This window comes from Xenopus laevis, chromosome 9_10L, assembly GCF_017654675.1.
Source record: "Xenopus laevis strain J_2021 chromosome 9_10L, Xenopus_laevis_v10.1, whole genome shotgun sequence".
NCBI classification, from domain to species: domain Eukaryota; kingdom Metazoa; phylum Chordata; class Amphibia; order Anura; family Pipidae; genus Xenopus; species Xenopus laevis.
The window spans coordinates 77203885-77216602 of NC_054387.1; the positions used below are offsets into that span (position 1 = coordinate 77203885).

Consider the following 12718-nt stretch of genomic DNA (forward strand, 5'->3'; position numbering starts at 1 on the left):
ACAACAAAGAGTATAGTCCATCTGTTGAAAAATATTAAAAAGAATGTAACTGCACTTATCAATCGTTCTAATCTCCAGCAGCTTCAGGGTGATCCAGCGATTTCTCAGTATTAGGTGACGTCAGTTGCAGGAATGTGAGCGCTCTAGAGTAAGACCAAGACTAAACAAATGTGCAGAGAGTCCTTGATAATGTCAGCGCAAGCACATTGTTACTTTTTGCTAATTTAAGTATATCTGTAGAAATAAGTCAAGTCAACTGGACTTGCTGTGTTTTTTCCTTAAAGGCGTTTCACCAGTCATCCAACTGGCTTTCTCAATTCAGAATAACTTGCTAATGTAAGGCTTAGGGCAGGGGTCCATGAGCCACATTCAAATGTAAAAAGAGTTGGGGAGCAACACAAGCATGAAAAAGCCCCTTGGGGTGCCAAATAATGGTTGTGATTGGCTATTTGGTAGCACCTATGGGGACTGGCAGCCTACAGGAGACTTTGTTTGGCAGTACATCTGTTTTCGATACAACCAAAACTTGCCTCCAAGCCTGGAATTAAAAAATAACCACCTGATTTGAGGCCACTGAGAGCAACATCAAAGGGTTTGAAGAGTAACATGTTGCTCACGAGCCACTGGTTAGGGATCACTGGCACAGGGAATTGTATGATAGACAGAGAATGATGACGTCAGCAGAAGTAATACAGTGGACACATGCAATCATCATAAACTGTGTATTTCCTCAGGGTTACTCCAATAAAAGTAAGTGCTTTGTGCTAAATAAAAAAGGTGTTTGACTAGGGGCTAGGGTAGACATTCGTTTGGTAAAGATACACTGACAGAACCATGGCAAAATATGCATCTGGTTATTATTTTAAATCTTTTTCACCAATAATAAAATTCACAGAGGACAAACAACCCTTTTTGTGAACATCAGGACACAATTTTTGTGTAAAATCAAAGAAAACTTAAAATCAGAATATGTAAAATGTATATATTGTATTATACCCAAACATTTTTCGCATAGTGAAAGAAAAATTATTTGTTAATGTTATTGTTACTAAAAGCGGTGATTTTTGCACTCCTGTCTCAGATTCCTGACAAAATGTTGCAGGCCAGCTGATTAAAGTGGATTAAAATACCCTTTAACTGTGGTCTCTTGGAAGAAAACTATAATATAAAATTATTTGGAACTTAGTAGCAATAGACTTAAAAAAGTCTACACATTTCCATGAACTTGTAAGGCCAATCAGGTCAGTGCAAATCAACATGTGGGACATATCTGCCTATAATTTGGTCAGCTAAGTAAGAATCAGCAGGTGTCTGAAACCAGAATATAAATATTCTTAGGTCAGAACATGTCCTCTCATGAAGAGCAACTTATCCCTCTATTTTACTTTGTCTCGGACAGTCTCTTCATAACTAAAGAGAATTTTAACAGCAGATACCACAATAAACCTATAACAGAGGTTCTCAGGCTGGCTCCTAAACATGCTGTTCATATTATATCTTTAGTTCTTGTGCCGAGGAATTTTTAAGCCAATTAAAGCAAGGGGGAAAAAACTTTTTTTTTCTACTTCAGTACTTGGAATAACATTTAAAAATAATTTTAGAAATTAAAAGTAGGGGTCTACATTTAGGTCAGGTATAATAAAACAAAAATAAAAAGTTTAATAACAAAATCTGCCGAAAGCAATCTCAGAAAAAAGAATACATGCCCTAGAGGGGCTCTGCTCTAAAATGTAGCAGCAAAACTTGCTGTAAATTATTGAGTTGGCTCGCTAATGCTTTCTTTTCATTAAGGAAGACAGACCCAAAGGATATTTTGAGGATCACCGAGACCACCAGAACAAGATCTAAAATAACAGTCAGGTGCCAAACAATAAAACTCAAACAATAAAGCAGCCGGTATCCCTATTGAATGTTAAAACACATTTCAAGTGTTGAAACACAGTACAGAGCTATTTCTGATCATTATGTTGACTTGGTATGCAGAGCTTTATTAACAAACCATCCTGCTTATTGCCCATAACTGATCCAAACTGTGCTTGTATTCAAGAGTTTGTAAACTCAAGGGAACAAAATGTATCATCAAACTGGCGATCCATGAATAATATTGTCTGGTACAACAGGTATAATATCCAGAATCCCCAGCAATCCCAGAGCAAGCTAACAAAAGTCCTTTTTCTTTTTCTTCAGACGTTGTCTCTTAACACCCTTGTTTACTTAAAATGGAGAGCAGAATCTAGGACAGCATGCATGGTAACAATCCACAACAACAAACAACATAATTAGAAGCTTTATCAAGGCTTTATTGCCTATATTCATATGTTCTTACTTGCAGAGACATCAACCAATGCCATGTCATGAGGGTGATAATGATCCACCCTGGGCATTTTGGAGACTTTTTCTATGTTACCATATAACGTGAAATGTAAGTTAAACTTAGAAAACCCAGGACTGGATCATAGCCGAGTACATAAGTAGCACTAAATAAATAAAAATATACATACATGTCTGTGTTTGGAGTGCAAATCCTTAAAAAGCAGTTGAGAGACAATGGACTAAAGGCTTAAAACCAGAGACATCAAAGCTGATCATTTTCAAACATTACCCCTCAAATACGAACTTTTTTCAACTGCTTTGGATTTTCTATTTACTACCAAGTTTTTAGTTAATTGTATCCTGCTCGTGTCTCTCAGTAGCAGTCAAGTCAGACTGGCTTTCTAAAAAGTTACAATGTGATCAAGCGATAGAGACCTAAGCAAGGTGGTAGATCAAAATCTACCACCACTGATATACAGAGACCAGAAAAACTGCCCTATTGCATTAGGTTTTATAAATAAGGGTTTATCTATGTCAGCTCACAGCACAATAACAACACAAAGAAAAAATCAAACAAAGTGTGCAATATGACAATATGGCAGAACAACTTATTACACCACAGGGAACAAGCAGGTGCCCATTCCAAATACAACTTGCGTGGGATCTTATTCTGAAATGCTCTCTGTAGAGATTAATACCATATTTTGCAAACAGGATAACACAGTAATCTTTAATACACTTGGCTCATTGTATAAATGCAATCTCATCTCAATATGCTGATAGAAAAACAAATTCAAATAGCAGAGCTTTCGTGCAATTCTTAATATAAAGGCTTTCATAAAGTACGATACTATATTACTGTGAAGGAGCCGCCACTGCATGTCAGCTCCTAGGGAGAAAATAGGATGTAAAGCAAGCGACAATCATTTCATAACTGCTACAGCAGTAAATCTCTTCTCTATAAACTAAATAACGATAACACTGAAATGATTTCAAAGGCGTAAAGGGAAATATGATACCTGACGGCCTGTATTATAGTGTAAAACAGTGCAGTATTGCTGTACAATCCTGTAACTGATATGCAAAGCTAATAAATATGTGTGTGTATGGGAGGGGGGGGATAAGATTATAAATGTTTTAATTTTACCAACTGCCAAGAGGAAATCATAGCAAGATTTTGTCTTGAAAATAATAAAATGAGAGAGAGAGAGAGAGAATACAGATGAATGCCGGCACTCACGTTAACATGCTCACTGTTGCCTGGGTGCAGTCTACAAAAAACAATTCACAGAAGTTGATGGAAGGTTGTCGCACGCGCAGGTCTTAAATTGTGTTTTATGTCATGGCACAAGCATATATATTATATATTTTTTTTAGTAGCTGTATGCACAAAATGTCTCAATGTCTTAAATATATTGATAATGGGTTGAGTGCAGAGGACTCTTGTATTTGACTATATGTATTTTGTGGTCACACCCTCATTGCACCCCCGCCTAATGGTTTTTAAAAAATAGTGGTGAGCACAACTTTCCCTTGTTTGTTATAGTTATACAGGAGCAGTGACCAGCTCCATGTTGTAGCTCCCACCCTTCCCAGCTATAGTCAGGTGATCCCACTGGTGTCTAATAAAAGGGCAGCCAAGTTTGGGAGTTTTACTTTGAAAGCAGCTAGTAAGTTGCAGGTAAAACTTAGTCCCTTTGTAAAATGTATAATTAAGCCATTGAATTCTTAATGAATCAGATGAAAATTAAGCGTAGGACTGGCCAGATATAGGATGACTTTGACGTAGTTGGCCAGCTTAAATATATTGCAATATATGGACAAACAATCCCTGTGTTGTTTAAAGGGTAAGACATTTTTCAGTAGCAGTACGCACAAAATGTCTCTGTCTTAAATATATTGATAATGGGTTGAGTGCAGAGGACTCTTGTATTTTTCTATATGTATTTTGTGGTCACAGCCTCATTGCACCCCCGCCTAATGGTTTTAAAAATTAGTGGTGAGCACAATTTTCCCTTGTTTGTTATAGTTTATACAGGAGCAGTGACCAGCTCCATGTTGTAGCTCCCACCCTTCCCAGCTATAGTAAGGTGATCCCACTAGTGGCCAACAAAAGGGCAACCATGTTTGGGAGTTTTAACCTTGAAAGTAGCAAGTAAATTGCAGTTAAAACTTAGTCCCTGTGTAAAATGTATAATGAAGCAATTGAATTATGAATAAATCAGATGAAAATTGAGCATAGGACTGGCCAGATCAGGGATGACTTTTACATAGTTGGCCAGCTTAAATATATTGCAATATATGGACAAACAATTCCTGCTTTGTTTAAAGGGCAAGGCATTTTTTAGTAGTTGTATGCACAAAATGGCTCAATGTCTTCCATATCGGCTAATGTATACTACACATGCCAAGCAAATGCATATTTACTGCAACAAAATAAGCAGGAGTTCTTATGCGTGACCAGTTTGTATACTAATTTACCATTCAAACAGTAATCCTAAACACCAAGGCCATTTGAGGTAATTTGTGTAAGGGTACTTAGGAAGCATTCTTTTGCTATAGTTGTAATAAAAATGCTAAGTTACCACCCACTGATCATGAAATAACTCTACATGTTCTATGTAACACTAATAAATACATATTTGATGAGAGAAAACACCAACAATTTCAAGGTTTTGTGTCTGCGAACAGCATGAGCATGTCACCTTAAATTTAGCAACTGATTTTTTTAACAGTCGAGTTCAGTCTAAAATGACAGATTTATGGTTGTCTGAAGTCATTTAGCATAATCTGATCTACAAAAGGTGAACATTAAGCCACGTTACTCGCACAGTCTTGCCATCACTACGAAGCTATTTTGCTATTAATAGTGCGTATCTTGTAACAAGGCCTCATATTCAAAAGGGAAGCCCGTGCAGAGTAGCAAATCCCTTACACAAGGCACCACAGCCCATCTTGTATAGGGCTGCTTAAAGTTTCTACTGTATTTATTAAAAGTATTTTTCACATACAATAACCTCAATTTCAATAATATTTTGTCTCACCTATGCCCTATTCACATAGAATAATTTTGAAATTCCATATAACTGAAAGCAGCCATATGTTTCCATGAACTTAAGTTTATACAAAATCCTCAATAAATAGTGTTATTGTCTAGGTGTGACATCATAAGTAGTTAAGTATAACAGTTCAGTACATTCCCAGCTAAGTCATTTTACTTTAGAACAAAGTTTCAGAGCCTTACAAGAAGATGTACAAATACAAAAAAACAGGAAAAGGTTACAAAAGCATTTCTGTAGACACCAGGATTTTATCAATCCAAAGTATGACTCTGGACCTGGACAACTTGATATCATAGAGAGTTCAATACATGTAACATTGTATCAATAAACTTTAAAAGAGAAAGTTGGGTGACAATGAGCCCAATACACCGGATTAAAACAGAAAGGTTTACACAGGAGAATATTTATGTTATGGAATGGCCAAGTCAGAGTCCAGACCTAATTAAGATTATGTTGCATGATCTGAAATGAACTAAACTGTCCGAAGGAGGAATGCACAAATACCAAAGTGAAATCTCTCAATCATTGTGCAGTTCTACACAAATTCCACTTTTAAGACTCAATACACCTTGATAAATTTAAAAAGCTTTGTAGTAGTAGCCACATGTGCAAAGACGTTAAGACGGGTTCCAAATAACATGTACCTGTTTCATTCTGTAGACAGGTATGCTGCTTATTTTCCCCCAAATACAACACAAGATGGAGGAGTTGTCAAACAAGAGAGAAATCCAAATGTCTGCAAACAGCACTGCATATTGGAATGGAAATGGATACTTTCGCATTGTAGTAAGCAAATCTTAACACATTAATACTTTGAGTATGACAACTCAAGCTTGCTGTTGACATAATTACAGAATATCAGTGGTCTGCAACAGATAAAAAAAAAATGTTACGTACGCATAAGGTGGAAAATTCCATCACACGCACTAATGTGTGACAAGAATGCATTGCCCAAGCCTTGTCCTGCACTTGCTCCTTTCACGAGGCCTGCTATATCCACCACGTTCAGAAAGGCTGGAACTTTGCTTTAAAAAGAGGAACAGAAAAATTAATTGCACATACATTATTAAAATTAATATACTATGCTCCTACTTGAAGTCACTTTTGAATTCAGAAGAACATACATGGCACTGGTTATTATGCCACCAGCTACCTATTTATCTCTGTATTTGCATTTATTCTTGTAAGTGGGAGCTGGCAAACATCACCAGTCAGTGGCAACTTATCCAAACACCAGTAAAGCAGAAAGAAACTGTAGTAGAAGGCATCCTTAGCTTTCCCAATAAATTACTTTTAGGCCAGTCCCTTTCAGACATGGGAATACCCTCTTTTACTTTGTCATTTGCTTTTGCTGTAACTGAATCTAGAAGACTTACAAGAACCTCACTGTGAGAACTCTCACCCCACAGAATAAGAATACAAACCAAAATAAACCTACCAAAAAAATACAACACATTCTTCCTAAAAATAACAAACTTATAAGCCCAAACAATTAAATTCTCATTTTACTTTAATTTATATATTACTTTGAGAGCTCACAGTAAATTTGCAAAGGATTTATCAATGGTTCCACATTTGTAAGTGTTACTATCAGATAGAAGTGTTGTGTGGTTGCTCTCGGCCATGTATGCCTAGAATTGGTTAAGCAATCTGGCCAATGTCACTGTACTGCCAGACTTTTTTGGCATATATGTTATCTCTGATGGGGGTCAGCTTTAACTATCCAAACAAATATGTAGCTATCCTAAGGATCAGTTGGATACTGAACCAGAAAGTACAAGGCTAAATGGCCCCTATCATGCCAACTTGTCAGATTCCTTGAAGGCGGATGCATGGTTACCTTAATTTCAGATATGCAATCAGTGACACATAGATAACCATGTGAAATAACCCAATAAAATATATCCCAGTCTGCAGCAATTTTCACAAACTTGTAAAGCCACTTATATACACAGTATAAAAACCATTCCTCAATATTGCTTTGATGGCAAAATAATTTTCTCAAGGGAGAGTTCCCAGGTATATCACATGCAAAAGATGCAGACATATATTCAAGATATTCCCTGGCATTTTCTCCTAGCATGTCTCAAAGACAGGATGAGACAGAATATTCCATGTTTATATGCATAAATTGCTTAGTGTACAGAGTTAAGGATGCTGGTGGTACTGGTGCAGATAAATGTACCACTGAAGTTAATGAATTTTGTGTATTCTATGTTGGCATTACATTCTTGGCAAAGTTTTCACTTTCAGCGGAAAAATACTACAGTTTTACCAAGATATTTATGTGGAGCCATACTGTATTAGCAGTTTATTTATACATGGAGGACACAGAACATTGGCTAAGCTGCAGGAGCCATGCAGGATCAAAACAAAATGACGTTCTATGTACAAACAGGAATATAAAAAAGTTAAGTAACCAAACAATACCATACCTTGCAGGTTTGTGGTGCTCACACAGGAATTCAAATCTGTCATCTGGAACAGGGACTCTGCTCTCGTTCGGATTAATGGTACAGAATGGAAAGTTTTCTGCTGCTGCCTGGCTCTTAGTCAACACATTAAAGAAAGTTGATTTCCTGACAAAGGGAGAGAAAACCATGTGGGAATTATTTTTACTACCTTGCACCGCAATCCAATATAACGTTCTCATATTAAAAAGGATTAACTTCAAACAACAAACAACACCCCACACTCCCAAAAAAATACAAAGAAAAACTTTTTAAAAAAATTTCTTGCAAATTTCCTGTACATCTGAAGAAAAATAAATGAATAAATAAAAGCAGCAGTTGCCTATTTCGACATATATTTGATTAACTACACACTGCACATTGTTTCCAGGTGTAAATAAAACACTTTTCCCATGATGATTGTGTCCCTTTAATTGCAGGGTGAATTTCCACTGATGGTACACTAAGCCCAACACAAAGCATGATGACACACAGGCATTATTTAAGGAAAACAAAACTTGCAAATACGGGTATGGGACCTGTTCTCCAGAATTCTCTGGACCTGGGGTTCTCCAGATAAGGGATCTCTCCATAATTTGGATCTTCATACCTTAAACTACAAGGAAATCATTTAAACATTATATTTTCCCAATAGGATTGTTTTGCTTCCAACATGGATTAATTATATATTAGTTTGGCTCAAACACAAGGTACGGTTTTATTATTACAGGGAAAAAGGAAATATTTTTTAAACTTTTGATTAAAATGGTGTCTGTGGGACATTTCCTTTCCGTAATTTGGAGCTTTCTGTATAACGGATTTCCATGAACCGAGCCCATACCTATACAGAATGTTTGATTCAAGTGTTTCATGTATTTTAGGTCACAGGACCAAGTGCAGACTTTTTTTTTACATGACTGGCACACAACAGCTGTCGTATGAAAAAGTACTTTGCCCAAAAAACATTCTAATAAATTCTTTATTTGTTTTTCCAGCCTGCCTCTGAGACCCAACATCACTTACCACATAATATGATGTACATACACTTGAAAAATGATTTGCATTAACTATTTTGTAATTATTCAAATAATACCTAGGTCAGCAAATAAGTGCTCATCCCAAAACTCAACTTCATGTCATTCAGGATGAGCTTCCAGAGAAATAAATCTATATAATCAAATAGGCCTACTCCTCCAATGTCATCCTTATAAGCCTTCATCTTGGGTCGCAATACACAACTACAGGCACCAATAGAGTAACCAGCCCAAAAATGTAGGAACTGCCCTAAATTGAAAGCTGTCAGGGGCAGGGCCCGCTGCTCACGTGTTTTGGTTTGTTTATGATTGCGGCATTGATATGTGGTCTGTCTTAGTTATATTTGTATTCTCCTCAATATACTGAAAAGCAGTGCAGAATATACTGGGAGGTGATATGCATAAAAAAGCTATGTGTTTTCAGAGTTGGGTGCATGTATTTTCAGAGTTAGGACAGCAAAACATAAACACCCCAATACCATAAATGGAACTAAACACCCATCCAAGCTTCCCACCACAATACACCACCTGTTGTGTGCACACCACCCACTATTCCCTTACCCATACCATAACCCGCTGCCAACAGGCCCTAGTGTACTCGCAACCCTTCCCCCCCCCTTCCAAGTAGGTACAACACACTGAGCATTGGAAAAGGAGCAACCTAACTTCTAATAGTGAGTAAAGAGTCAGCGCTCTAATTCTAGGCTGTTCTCCATGTAGAGGTACATTACAAAGACAAGTTAATGTCATCCATTAATCCTAATTGTATACAGTTTCCTGCACGTCTGTCCAGAACTTTCTTGCATGCTCCACAAAACTTGAATAATGGGCTGATATCATGATCTCCACCTATAGTGAGCCACCTCACAGGACTGGGCAAAAAGACGCTCCCGGTTCCCCTCCTGAACTACATAAGTTTAACATTTCTAAAATGACTTTGTCTATTACACTAACCGCTCTATCTTCACAAACCACATAATTTAGGGAGGGAAATGTATTCTGCCTCCAAATCACACACACAAGTTGGCCACTCTTGTTGCAGCTCCATCTTGGCCATGTTACTTTTAGATATTAGATATTTACCATGCTACTTGACTTGCATATTATACTGCAAAGGATTAATACACAGTTTGGCATGTTATCCATTGATTACAAACAACTAGGAGAAACAAACTACAAGATTATACTATGGGGTCACTGTGGCTACCTACCCTATATTTGGCAGTCCAACAATTCCAATCTTCAAAGAGGTTCCAAACCTTCCAATGATAGGGTGCTGTTTTGGTCCATCGTCAGCCTTTTTGGGTGGCATCTGAAAGAATAAAGATAATGTTAATACAAGGTCTGGCACTGGATTATAGGTCACCTTCTGCATCAAACATTACCTTTTTTGGAGCCATAGTTACAATACAGATATGTACAGTATTATAATAAGAACAGACTTTAGTCTGATTTCACGATCTGTTATACGTTTGCCATGTCTACTGATCAAACCTTGAAACACACACACACATACGCTGCTAATATTAGCAGCCACTAAGAGTGGGTAAGACTGCAGCGAACATGCTGAGTGCTCCCTTTCTAGAACCGACACCTGATGCCGTCAATCGGAATTGACTGCACAGAGCTGGCAAGAAGACCAGGAATTGGCAGACAAGTCTACTGTACCAACGAGCAATGAATGGAATCAAGGAGTGAATGAATTTGATGGAAGATGTGCAGCTTCTTATACTGTGCCACTGACAAATATTGCTTAAAGGAAAACTATACCCCCCCCCCAATAATGTAGGTCTCTATAAAAAGGTATTGCATAAAACAGCTCATATGTAAAGCCCTGCTTCATGTAAATTAAGAATTTTCATAATAATATACTTTTTAAGTAGTATGTGTCATTGGGTAATCATAAAAAGAAAAATGCCATTTTAAAAAAATAAGGGCAACCCCTTGGAATTCAACGTGCATACAAACAAACCAAGCAAACTATACTTGTTAGGTTATATGAGCCAATTAACAGACAGAGTTGTCTTTTGCTTCAACACTTCTTCCTCTTACAGTTAAGAGTTGCAGTATTTCTGATCAGGTGATCTCTGAGGCAGCACACAGACCATCACAAAATGATGGTTCCAAGGTAAGAGATGAAAAAGGGCAATATTTACTTAAATATATATATATATATATATATATATATATATATATATATATATATATATATATATATATATATATATATATATATATATATATATATCAGTTTGGTAAGATTCTTTAATATGCCACTTAATATGATATAAATGATATGTTGCTCAAGTATTCATTTTGGGGGTACAGTTTTCCTTTAACAATAATATAGTCATGCAGCGGATGGTTAGAGTTGCTGCCTTGCAGCCAGGCGCGGACTGGCAATCTGTGGGTTCTGGCAAATGCCAGAGGCGCTGCTATAAGGTGCCATAGTATTTAGTGGGCTGGTTGGGCCTCTGTGTTGGCTAAGCGGGCCTCTATGTACCTGAAATGCCAGGGCCTATTTTAATACTCAGTCCAGGCCTGCTTGCAGCACTGGGGCACCATCTACAGAGTTGATATGTTCTCCAGGTAACTAAACGAGCTTCCAGATACCCCCAATATAATATAAGACAGGTTTTATTAGCCCTAGTATCAGGGCAGCCATCAAGGGGGGACAGGGGGGAGAGTTGTAGGGGGCCCCGGCCATACCACACTTACTTGATTAGCCGGGCCCCCATCTTTCTGAGAGCTACTGACTTCGGGAAGGCATGGACGTTTAAGGGGCCCTGGCCACCAATTTTCTCATAATGTGGGGGGGGGGGCCCCTGGCCAAAAAATTTTTTTTTCTCATGCGGGGTCCTAGCCACCAATATTTTTTAATGGGGGGCCCTGGCCACAAATGTTTTTTATGGGGGGCCCTGACCACCAATATCTTTTTATTTTTTATTAACATGTGGAAACCCTAGCCACCAATATTTTTTTTTGTTTTTTTACTGTGGGGTGGGGAGGGCGGACCTGTAGGTGGGGCTTGTGGTGGGCGCAGCCCAGGGGGCCCAGGAAATTTTGTCGTACGGGGCCCTGCGATTTCTGATGGCAGTCCTGCTAGTATGTGTGACTGCGATTGGGACCTTAGATTATAAAACCACTAGGCCAGGAACTGTAACCAACTGCTGTTCTATATGTACTCCCTGAACCTGAGATACAGACACTCGCAGGGATCCCTCTGATATGAGAGAGGCCAGTCACCCCATTTAATATATCAGTGTATTGAGGAGGAAGTGGCTTTAGCTACAATTTTGCTTATGTGTCATGTGGATTATACAGAAAGATATATTCTGAACAGCTGCGCAAACCACTCCTTCCTGACAGGCCCGCACATGGACCAAGCCCAATGACTGCCAAAATGCAACGCTGCTAAACTACAATTCCCATAATACGACTGTCTTGAGGAGCCTGGGAGTTGTAGATGAAGATTAAACAGAGAGAGCCATGGAAGACCCTGTAGAACTCACCCTAGGTGCTGAGCACGTGTACTTGCAGGCGAAATAGGAAGGCTTCCAAGAATGCAGGCGTGGGGCCTCAGGATCTCTCACTCAGCAGCCGGCGTCCCAGAGGCGGAAGAGGCGTGTCGCTAAGGGGAACCAACGCACTACTCGGCGTCTGATTGGGTGATACCGGCTGTGAGAGCCCATACACGGAAGTAAGACTTTGCTGACTGTAGATGGGCTATTATGTAAGGGCGTATACGTGGAAAACTGTTCATTGCACACAGTGCTCAAGTCCTGCGACGTCTGCTGCAGTCAGTTGCTTTATTTGGCGCTTCAGTGGAACAGTGACATGCAATGTAACCAAATCGCAT

General features: G+C 38.4%; 1 protein-coding gene across 1 annotated transcript in view; it reads right to left on the reverse strand.

Annotated features, from left to right (window-relative positions):
* ola1.L (Obg-like ATPase 1 L homeolog) overlaps window positions 1-12433 on the reverse strand; it is a 109397-nt gene extending 96964 nt beyond the window's left edge. The window contains 4 exon segments of the mRNA NM_001086211.1: window positions 6273-6400; window positions 7811-7954; window positions 10071-10171; window positions 12372-12433. Coding sequence (NP_001079680.1) covers window positions 6273-6400; window positions 7811-7954; window positions 10071-10171 — 373 coding nt within the window. The 5' untranslated portion in view covers window positions 12372-12433.
* Window positions 12434-12718: the final 285 nt, after the last annotated feature.